At 41.7% G+C, this 12,500-nt stretch overlaps 1 protein-coding gene across 1 annotated transcript in view; it reads right to left on the minus strand.

Annotated features, from left to right (window-relative positions):
* Nucleotides 1–1,185: 1,185 nt before the first annotated feature.
* Nucleotides 1,186–12,500, minus strand: part of LOC112230938 (gamma-crystallin S-like) — a 17,989-nt gene continuing 6,674 nt past the window's right edge. Inside the window, exon 2 of the mRNA XM_024397351.2 lies at nucleotides 1,186–1,514. Within this exon, the coding sequence (XP_024253119.1) occupies nucleotides 1,242–1,514 (273 nt within the window). The 3' untranslated portion in view covers nucleotides 1,186–1,241. The remainder of the gene's footprint in view (nucleotides 1,515–12,500) is intronic.

Genomic DNA, 12,500 nt, shown 5'->3' on the forward strand with positions numbered 1-12,500 from the left:
TCTGTATCTCTCTCTCTCTCTGTCTCTCTCTCTCTCTCTGTCTCTCTCTCTGTCTCTCTCTCTCTCTGTTCTACAGGAATGCAGGAGGATGCAGAGACCGTCCAGACTATTACTAAACTGACAGAAGAGGTGAGTGACATATGGCAGCACCACTGAGGAATAACTGCCATTCCTAGACTGGATTTTAATGGCAATTCTTAACTTTGCCCTATTCGTTCCTCCCTCTCCTCTTCTCCCTGCCCTATGCCCTACTCTCTCCCTGCCCATGTCCTGCCCCCTCCCAGATGACTAGCCTATCCCTGCAGGTGTCACAGGTCAGCCAGGACCTCCAGGAAATGACACGGCTGCTCAAGCCCCTCCTCCAGCCCCTTCTCCTCCAAGGCTCTTCCCAGTCCATCCTCTCCTCCCTTATGGCTGCCCTGACTCCGCCCACCAGTGAGACTCTCAGTAGCTCCGCCCCTCCACCTCCCAAAACTCCTTCCAACACCAACTTACTGCTGTTGGAAGATACAGAGATAGAGGGGGAGAGGAGACACCTGGATCGCCACTTTCAGACACCTTCCGGGGGTCTGACAACCATCCCCCTGCCCCAACCTCACTCGGCTTCTATAGGGGCAGAGATGACCCCGACTAGCCCTGTTCAGCTCAGCTTCATCGACGAGGAGAGGCCCACTGTCTGAGAGAAAGGATTCACCAACACAGGACTGGCATGACGAGACTGGCATCATGGCATGGCTGGCATGACACCCCTCATATCACTGCATGAGGCACATGGCTGCCCTGGGTTACTGTTTATTTAATACTAAAATAACATGAAGTAAGTTATTATTACCAAATGTATTTATTCCTAATATGAAATGTTATGAACTGACAAGTTATTGTTATACCATATCTATCACTGGCTATGACCAAATGAAACACATCAAAAATATAAAAGTCTTGTTTTCCAGTTTAGGCTCTAGAGTTGGTTTGACGCAGAGTGACTGCAGAGAGGATCTTGTCCATTGGTTGTCGGCTGTATTAGACATTATCAGACTTACACCAAATACACAATAAAAACCCAAGTCGTCTGCTGCTTGCCAGTCAGGGTTTTATTTTAGCTGGTGGCCGTGGCTCAGTGTCAGGTCCATCTCTTGGGTGCCCACTGGTTGGTGGTAAGAACGGTAGTAGATGACTTGATCGAGCATTGGGCAGGAGGGATCGGATTGGTTGGGCGAGAGGGGGACACCTCTAGACCCTGGTTACTCAGTGAGGCGTCTGAAGGACTGGACGTTGGGACACACCGCGCCCCAGTCTGTGGGCTTGCGGTACTCGCCCTTATCCAGGAGATACTGACGGCCCTTGTAGTCGGGGTGCTCGTAGAAAACCCACCAGCCTCCCAGCACCTTGCAGGAGTGCACCTCGCGCCAGTGGAACTTCTCCAGCACGGAGGGGCAGTCCTCGGTGTTCTCGAACGCCTGGCCTGCCAAGTCTCCCTTCCCGTACAGCTGCAGCTTGTAGGGGACACCGCTAGCCTGGAGGAGGGGGGTAAGGTGGGGGCATCAGAGGGGAGGGCAGGATAGGTCAAACGGAAGGAAGCAGAGACATATAGAAAGACGTCAGACATATTGTGGATCTCATTCTCAGATCTCTACAATTCAAGATGATCAACAGGATTTAATGTACAGAATGTTACACCAGCTGCATGCTGGGTAAGTCTAGTCTACGTTACTGCTACATTAATACTGAATGTTACACCAGCTGCATGCTGGGTAAGTCTAGTCTATGTTACTGCTACATTAATACTGAATGTTACACCAGCTGCATGCTGGGTAAGTCTAGTCTATGTTACTGCTACATTAATACTGAATGTTACACCAGCTGCATGCTGGGTAAGTCTAGTCTATGTTACTGCTACATTAATACTGAATGTTACACCAGCTGCATGCTGGGTAAGTCTAGTCTATGTTACTGCTACATTAATACTGAATGTAAGTCTAGTCTATGTTACTGCTACATTAATATAGAATGTTACACCAGCTGCATGCTGGGTAAGTCTAGTCTATGTTACTGCTACATTAATACTGAATGTTACACCAGCTGCATGCTGGGTAAGTCTAGTCTATGTTACTGCTACATTAATACTGAATGTTACACCAGCTGCATGCTGGGCAAGTCTAGTCTATGTTACTGCTACATTAATACTGAATGTTACACCAGCTGCATGCTGGGTAAGTCTAGTCTATGTTACTGCTACATTAATACTGAATGTTACACCAGCTGCATGCTGGGTAAGTCTAGTCTATGTTACTGCTACATTAATACTGAATGTTACACCAGCTGCATGCTGGGTAAGTCTAATCTAAGTTCCTGCTACATTACATTGATATTTCATAACTCCCTGTAATTATCTCTGATTAAGACAAAAACAACTGTACATACTGTATATTTGTGTATTTCTAGAACAGATACACAGTATTTATGTAACTCTATCAATGTACCTAAAATGACACCATAGAAACAGATAACACAGATGGGACAATATCTACATAACAATATCTATATAACAATGTATAATTAACAATATTTAAATAATAATATCTACAATTCCCCTAGTGTCAAAAAACAGATCTAGAAGTTTGATGAACACTGACTCAGGTGTGAATGGAACTGTATTCGCTGTTTAGTGCACTACTTTAGACCAGGGCCCATAGGACATAGTGCACTACTTTAGACCAGGACCCATAGGACATAGTGCACTACTTTAGACCAGGACCCATAGGACATAGTGCACTACTTTAGACCAGGACCCATAGGACATAGTGCACTACTTTAGACCAGGACCCATAGGACATAGTGCACTACTTTAGACCAGGACCCATAGGACATAGTGCACTACTTTAGACCAGGACCCATAGGACATAGTGCACTACTTTAGACCAGGACCCATAGGACATAGTGCACTACTTTAGACCAGGACCCATAGGACATAGTGCACTACTTTAGACCAGGACCCATAGGACATAGTGCACTACTTTAGACCAGGACCCATAGGACATAGTGCACTACTTTAGACCAGGACCCATAGGACATAGTGCACTACTTTAGACCAGGACCCATAGGACATTTATTTTTTATTTTTTTATTTCACCATTATTTAACCAGGTAGGCAAGTTGAGAACAAGTTCTCATTTACAATTGCGACCTGGCCAAGATAAAGCAAAGCAGTTCGACAGATACAACGACACAGAGTTACACATGGAGTAAAACAAACATACAGTCAATAATACAGTATAAACAAGTCTATATACGATGTGAGCAAATGAGGTGAGATAAGGGAGGTAAAGGCAAAAAAAGGCCATGGTGGCAAAGTAAATACAATATAGCAAGTAAAACACTGGAATGGTAGATTTGCAATGGAAGAATGTGCAAAGTAGAAATAAAAATAATGGGGTGCAAAGGAGCAAAATTAATTCATTAATTAAATACAGTAGGGAAAGAGGTAGTTGTTTGGGCTAAATTATAGGTGGGCTATGTACAGGTGCAGTAATCTGTGAGCTGCTCTGACAGTTGGTGCTTAAAGCTAGTGAGGGAGATAAGTGTTTCCAGTTTCAGAGATTTTTGTAGTTCGTTCCAGTCATTGGCAGCAGAGAACTGGAAGGAGAGGCGGCCAAAGAAAGAATTGGTTTTGGGGGTGACTAGAGAGATATACCTGCTGGAGCAGGTGCTACAGGTGGGAGATGCTATGGTGACCAGCGAGCTGAGATAAGGGGGGACTTTACCTAGCAGGGTCTTGTAGATGACATGGAGCCAGTGGGTTTGGCGACAAGTATGAAGCGAGGGCCAGCCAAAGAGAGTGTACAGGTCGCAGTGGTGGGTAGTATATGGGGCTTTGGTGACAAAACGGATGGCACTGTGATAGACTGCATCCAATTTATTGCGTAGGGTATTGGAGGCTATTTTGTAAATGACATCGCCAAAGTCGAGGATCGGTAGGATGGTCAGTTTTACGAGGGTATGTTTGGCAGCATGAGTGAATTTGTTGCAAAATAGGAAGCAATATAATAACAATATAATACAATACTACAATACAATAAGACAATACAATATAATACAATACTACAATACAATAAGACAATACTACAATACAATAATATTATACTACAATACAATAATACAATACAATAAGACAATACAATAATATAATACTACAATACAATACAATATAATACAAGAATATAATACAATACAATAATACAATACAATAAGACAATATAATACGATAATACAATACAATAATACAAGACAACAATACAATCAATGAATACATCAATGATATAGTACAATAATACAATCAAATAATACAATAATACAACACAATAATACAATACAATAATACAATCAATTAATACATCCATACATCAATGATATAGTACAATAATACAATCAAACAATACAATAATACAGTACAAAAATACAATACAATTAAAAAATATAATGCAATAGGACAACAATACAACACAATACAATAATACAACACATTACAATAATGCAATACAATACTACAATACACTACAAGACAATAATACAAGACAACACATTACAATAAAATACTACAATACAACAATACAAAAATACAATACAATAATACAATAATACAATATAACACAATAATACAATAAAGTAAAATAATACAATAATATAAGTAAGGTGGGATAATCAACGAGCAGTTATGTATTCTGGAAAATAATACAAGGCTGTGGAAGGTCAGTTCCACTCAGCTAGCGCGTCATGGAACACACCGTAATGTCTTCATTCCTTTCCGGAGAATGCATGGAGCCCCGAGTTGATTATCCCTTTCATGCCTTGAATATAATTTATCACATTTTCTGGTAGAGATGTGTTCAGTATCCACTAAAGTAGATAGCAAGTTTACTAGATAGCTACAATAGTTGCCGTGGTAACCAAACAAACAGACTAGTTTAGCTAACCAAACCGTTAGTCGTAGCTTGCCATTATAAAAAACGAATTCAACAATGCCAATAATGCTTTCAATTTGACTTTTGCTTTCAAAAGCACCTCAAACATAGAACATGTAAGAATGAACTATAGCCATTGAATTATACCATGCAAATATACCGTACCTTATAGGGAATAATGCACACTCTAGAATGCCCTTCAAGCCAATCAGAAACAAGTATTCAACAATGCCATGGTATAATTCTTTATATTGGGCAGAGAGTTGAGAAGCACCTTAGTCACATTAGTCTTGCAGTAAACACATTTTTGTGGCTGGTGTGTATATGGGTAGCCTCACTGTTCAATGTTGGAATCCTTGTCCAATTCTCTACTTTAAATAACCACAGCGCAGCACTCAAACTTAACTAAACTGTCTTGCCACAGTCTGTCAGCGACACCTGTCTGTCACCCGGCACCTCCAGAAGCTGCCACAAGGGTGCAGCATCTCCATAGTATAAAGCCTCCTATCATGTGTTTACAAAATGTATCAGTTGAAAATGAAGTTAGGTTATTTTTCCATTCTGGTCTCCATGGTTTCTGTTGGTTGACAGGGTCCACATCAGTCATGGTCTCCATGGCGATGAGGTGGCAAGCCAGCACACTTCGCTAACAAACTTACTTAACCCCTGGGACTGTGGCTGACATTGCTTTCATTGCTTTCTTGTCTTTCTAAGTTCACAGACGGGGGATTGTGAAACAGCCCCAGAGGAGTGCCTTGTTGGGGTTTATTCAGTCAGTTTCATGCTATTGCACTACATTTTCATGCAATTAGTTCAGTTTCAAATGTGAAAATGTCAATATTTACAATTACAGGTAAGGAGAGAAAGATTGTTTGCCTTGAGTTCTGGTGGAGGCCGTCTTTGAGGTGGCCCCACATCACCACACACACACACACACACACACAAACACACACACGCAAACTTGTGCGCACACATTCACATAGACATGCATGCGTGTGCACACATACACACACTCTCCTGGATCAGGGTTAATAACTAGCTGTCAGAGGCACTTAGTGTGAAGCTGGGCAGGCAGAGAGGGCTAACATATACACACACACACACAGGCTCTCTGGCTGTTAAGGAGCCCTGGCTCTGCACAGAGAGAAGGAGGATGGGATGAATGGAAGAGAGAAAGGCAGGCAGGACAGAGGGGAGATGTTCCAACAGGAAGAGAGGTTAAGTGTGACGTTGTCCCTTACAGGTGTCTGCTGAGCCATAATGAGACTGGGCAACTTCCTTCATCCACAAGTTCACACACACGGTCTGGAAAGAGGGCGCTCCTCCACAACCAACTCTCTCAGAAATCTGGACTCAACTACCTCCATAACATGCTGCCATAGCTGGGGGGGTAATACAGGACTCGTAAATGCCCAGTGCACTACTTTTGTGAAAAAAATGTCAACTAACTGTATTGGAGTGTTAACCAGCATTTATAACTTGAGTCTGATAATTATCTGTACAAAACCGTTAATCTGATAATACTTGTGGAACACAAAAATACTTGCTTGACGTACAATATGTTTTCCAGTTTCTTGAAATACAACTTATTTCTGTGTCAACTGAAATGGTCTATTCATTCCTTTCACATTTTAGTAAACTCTCTTATCCAGAGCAGCTTTACAGTAGGGAGTGCATACATGTTCATACTGGTCCCCCATGGGTATTGAACCCACAACCCTTGCATTGCAAGCCCCATCCTGTACCAACGGAGGCACATCATCACACACTGTCATCACAAACCAATTGAAGTCTCAATGCACTCAACTACTGTATTGTGCATTGTTGTTCGTTATGGTGGTAGAAAGTCTGCAGGTACTAACCTAGATGACCAGCGTATGTACAGTACAGTCATGTACATTTACATTACATTAAGTGGTTTGTAAGGATGGTCAATTAAAACTGCACAAAAAGGGATTGTTTTCCATGTTATTTGATCAAGAAAAATATTTAATTTGATGTGGATATTTTGTGTCTTTGTCCATAACTTTGCACCTTTTGATGTAAATGTTTGAGGACAGGGTTTTGTTCTATCTGGATTCCATTAGAATGACATCACAGAGAAAGGGACAGGGTTTTGTTCTATCTGGATTCCATTAGAATGACATCACAGAGAAAGGGACAGGGTTTTGTTCTATCTGGATTCTATCTGGACATTCTGGATTCCATTAGAATGACATCACAGAGAAAGGGAATGTTCTATCATTCAGAATGACATCACAGAGAAAGGGACAGGGTTTTGTTCTATCTGGATTCCATTAGAATGACATCACAGAGAAAGGGACAGGGTTTTGTTCTATCTGGATTCCATTAGAATGACATCACAGAGAAAGGGACAGGGTTATGTTCTATCTGGATTCCATTAGAATGACATCACAGAGAAAGGGACAGGGTTTTGTTCTATCTGGATTCCATTAGAATGACATCACAGAGAAAGGACAGGGGTTATCTGTTCTGACATCTGGATTCCATTAGAATGACATCACAGAGAAAGGGACAGGGTTTTGTTCTATCTGATTCCATTAGATTCCATTAGAATGACATCACAGAGAAAGGGACAGGGTTTTGTTCTATCTGGATTCCATTAGAATAGAATGACATCACAGAGAAAGGGACAGGGTTTTGTTCTATCTGATTCCATTAGATTCCATTAGAATGACATCACAGATTCCATTAGAAGAAAGAAAGGGACAGGGTTTTGTTCTATCTGGATTCCATTAGAATGACATCACAGAGAAAGGGACAGGGTTTTGTTCTATCTGGATTCCATTAGAATGACATCACAGAGAAAGGGACAGGGTTTTGTTCTATCTGGATTCCATTAGAATGACATCACAGAGAAAGGGACAGGGTTTTGTTCTATCTGGATTCCATTAGAATGACATCACAGAGAAAGGGACAGGGTTTTGTTCTATCTGGATTCCATTAGAATGACATCACAGAGAAAGGGACAGGGTTTTGTTCTATCTGGATTCCATTAGAATGACATCACAGAGAAAGGGACAGGGTTTTGTTCCATCTGGATTCCATTAGAATGACATCACAGAGAAAGGGACAGGGTTTTGTTCTATCTGGATTCCATTAGAATGACATCACAAAGAAAGGAACAGGGCAACAACTCTTACAGTTCCAACTCTTGAATCCTGCAAGATACTGTTCTTAATTATACAACTACCTTTCTTGCCAATGTGGAGATGCTGTAAAAAACATTTGCCCACGCTACAGACGTCTATATCGGTCCGCTAATACCTGTAAGGGCCCAGTACACTACATTGGTGGAAAAATATTTTTTCAAATATATTATACACAACCATTCAAAAGTTTGGGGTCACTTAGAAATGTCCTTGTTTTTGAAAGAAAAGCACATTTTTTGTCCATTAAATAACATCAAATTGATCATTATTACAGTGTAGACATTGTTAATGTTGTAAATGACTATTGTAGCTGGAAACGGCAGATTTTTAATGGAATATCTACATAGGCGTACAGAGGCCCATTATCAGCAACCATCACTCCTGTGTTCCAATGGCACGTTGTGTTAGCTAAACCAAGTTTAGCATTTTAAAAGGTAATTGATCATTAGAAAACCTTTTGCAATTATGTTAGCACAGCTGAAAACTGTTGTTCTGATTAAAGAAGCAATAAAACTGGCCTTCTTTAGACTAGTTTAGTATCTGGAGCATCAGCATTTGTGGGTTTGATTAAAGGCTCAAAATGGCCAGAAACAAATAACTTTTTTCTGAAATGAAGGCTATTCCATGCGAGAAATTGCCAAGAAAATGAAAATCTCATACAACGCTGTGTACTACTCCCTTCACAGAACAGCGCAAACTGGCCCTAACCAGAATAGAAAGAGGAGTGGGAGGCCCCGGTACACAACTGAGCAAGAGGACAAGTACATTAGAGTGTCTAGTTTCAGAAACAGATGCCTCCCAAGTCCTCAACTGGCAGCTTCATTAAATAGTACCTGCAAAACACCAGACTCAACGTCAACAGTGAAGAGGCGACTCCGGGATGCTGGCCTTCTAGGCAGAGTTGCAAAGAAAAAAACATATCTCAGTCTGGCCAATAAAAATAAAAGATTAAGATGGGCAAAAGAACACAGACACTGGATAGAGGAACTCTGCCTAGAAGGCCAGCATCCCAGATATTCCATTAAAATTCATACATTTCCAGCTACAATAGTCATTAGCAATGTCTACTCTGTATTTCTGATCAATTTGATGTTATTATAATGGACAATATTTTTTATTTTCTTTCAAAAACGAGTCCTAACTTTTGAACGGTATTGTATGTATATATATACAGTACTAGTCAAAAGTTTGGACACACCTACTCATTCAAGGGTTTTTCTTTATTTGTACTATTTTCTACATTGTAGAATAATAGTGGAGACACCAAAACTATGAAATAACACATATGGAACCATGTAGTAACCAAAAAAGTGTTAAACATTCTTCAAAGTAACCACCCTTTTCCTTAATGACAGCTTTGCACACTCTCTGCATTCTCTCAACCAGCTTCACCTGGAATGCTTTTCCAACAGTCTTGAAGGAATTCCCACATATGCTGAGCACTTGTTGGCTGCTTTTCCTTAACTCTGTGATCCAACTCATCCCAAACCATCTCAATTGGGTTGAGGTCGGGTGATTGTGGAGGCCAGGTCATCTGATGCAGCACTCCATCACTCTCCTTCTGGTCAAATAGCCCTTACACAGCCTGGAGGTGTGTTGGGTCATTGTCCTGTTGAAAAACAAATGATAGTCCCACTAAACGCAAACCAGATGAAATTGCATATCACTGCAGAATGCTGTTATAGCCATGCTGGTTAAGTGTGCCTTGAATTCTAAATAAATCACAACAGTGTCACCAGCAAAGCACCCCCACACCATCACACCTCCTCCTCCATGCTTCACAGTGGGAACCACACATGTAGAGATCATCCGTTCACCTACTCTGCATCTCACAAAGACATGGCGGTTGGAACCAAAAATCTCAAATTTGGACTCATCAGACCAAAGGACAGATTTCCATCGGTCTAATGTCCATTGCTCGTGTTTCTTGGGCCAAGAAAGTCTCTTCTTCTTCTTAGGGTCCTTTAGCAGTGGTTTCTTTGCAGCAATTCGACCATGAAGGCATGAATCACAAAGTCTCCTCTGAACAGTTGATGTTGAGATGTGTTTGTTACTTGAACTCTGTGAAGCATTTATTTGGGCTGCAATTACTCAGGCTGATAACTCTAATGAACTTATGCTCTGCACCAGAGGTAACTCTGGGTCTTCCTTTCCTGTGGCAGTTCTCATGAGAGCCAGTTTCATCATTGCGCTTGATGTTTTTTGCAACTGCACTTGAAAACATTTTTTCAAAGTTCTTGAAATGTTCCAGATTGACTGACATTCGTGTCTTAAAGTAATGATGGCCTGTCGTTACTCTTTGCTTATTTGAGCTGTTCTTTCCATAAAATGGACTTGGCTTTTTACCAAATAGGGCTATCTTCTGGATACCACCTCTAACTTGTCACAACACAACTGATTGGCTCAAATGCATTAAGAAGGAAATAAATTCCACAAATGAACTTTTAATGAGGCACACTTGTTAATTGAAATGCATGCCAAGAGCGTGCAAAGCTGTCATCAAGGCAAAGGGTGGCTACTTTGAAGAATCTAAAACATAAAATGTATTTGGATTTGTTTTACAATTTTTTGGTTACTACATGATTCCATATGTGTTATTTCATAGTTTTGATGTCTTCACTATTATTCTACAAATAAGAAAATAGTAAAAAATAAAGAAAAACCCTTGAATGGATAGGTGGGTCCAAACTTTTGACTGGTACTGTATATTTTTGTAAATATTTGTTGGGTTATTCAAACATTTCAGGGGGTGCTACAGCACCCTCAGCACCTCTACTTCCCACGGCTATGCATGCTGCCATTGGGCTCAATATGGTGGGGCTCAATATGGTGGGGCTCCATATGGTGGGGCTCCACATGGTGGGGCTCCACATGCTGAGGCTCCATATGCTGGGGCTCCATATGCTGGGGCTCCATATGGTGGGGCTCCATATGCTGGGGCTCCATATGCTGGGGCTCCACATGGTGGGGCTCCATATGCTGGGGTTCCATATGCTGGGGCTCCATATGATGGCGCTCCATATGCTAGGGCTACATATGCTGGGGCTCCATATGCAGGGGCTACATATGCTGGGGCTCCATATGCAGGGGCTCCATATGCTGGGGCTACATATGCTGGGGCTCCATATGCTGGGGCTCTATATCCTGAGGCTCCATATGCTGGGGCTCCATATGGTGGGGCTCCGTATGCTGGGTCTCCGTATGCTGGGGCTCCATATGGTGGGGCTCCATATGCTGTTGCACCTTCTAGTTGTCTGCAGTGCAGAGCAGAAATCCTGGTAGTGAGTCTCCAAACAAAAGTGAGGTTTGGGATCAAAGTCCAGCTCATCCCTGGAGCACAGATAAGATGAATGTGACTGTAGCCCAGCTATGTTTACCATGCCGTAACTAACATGATTATGGCTCTGGATCAAACACTACACTTCACAGTCTGATGGTTTTCATATTGGTCTAGCCTCTTATTCACAGACATCGAACGGAACCATCCCATTCAAATAATTTCTGTCTAAGTATTTTAAATTTCTGACAGACAGACAGACAGGTAGCAGACAGACATACAGTCAGGTGACAGACAGACAGGCAGGCAGACAGACAGAGACAGGATGGTAGATACATTAGATTGCAGACAGACAGACAGACAGACAGACAGACAGACAGACAGACAGACAGACAGACAGACAGACAGACAGACAAGACAAGACAGACAGAGACAGGATGGTAGATACAGTATATTGCAGGCAGACTTGAACCTTTTGTACATCGTTACAACACTGCATATATACATAATATGACATTTGTAATGTCTTTATTCTTTTGGAACTTCTGTGAGTGTAATGTTTACTGTTAATTTTTATAGTTTATTTCACTTTTGTATATTATCTACCTCACTTGCCTTGGCAATGTTAACACATGTTTCCCATGCCAATAAAGCCCCTTGAATTGAATTGAATTGAGAGAGACAGAGTGAGAAAGAGAGAGAGAGAGACAGAGACAGAGACTGAGATGAGTGAGACAGACAGACAGACAGACAGACAGACAGACAGACAGACAGACAGACAGACAGACAGACAGACAGACAGACAGACAGACAGACAGACAGACAGACAGACAGACAGACAGACAGACAGACAGACAGGATGGTAGATACAGTATATTACAGACAGACAGACAGACAGACAGACAGACAGACAGACAGACAGACAGACAGACAGACAGACAGACAGACAGACAGACAGACAGACAGACAGACAGACAGACAGACAGACAGGATGGTAGATACAGTATATTGTAGACAGACAGACAGACAGACAGACAGACAGACAGACAGACAGACAGACAGACAGACAGACAGACAGACAGACAGACAGAC

The sequence above is a fragment of the Oncorhynchus tshawytscha genome, unplaced genomic scaffold (genome assembly GCF_018296145.1).
Source record: "Oncorhynchus tshawytscha isolate Ot180627B unplaced genomic scaffold, Otsh_v2.0 Un_contig_2569_pilon_pilon, whole genome shotgun sequence".
Classification (NCBI taxonomy): Eukaryota; Metazoa; Chordata; class Actinopteri; order Salmoniformes; family Salmonidae; genus Oncorhynchus; species Oncorhynchus tshawytscha.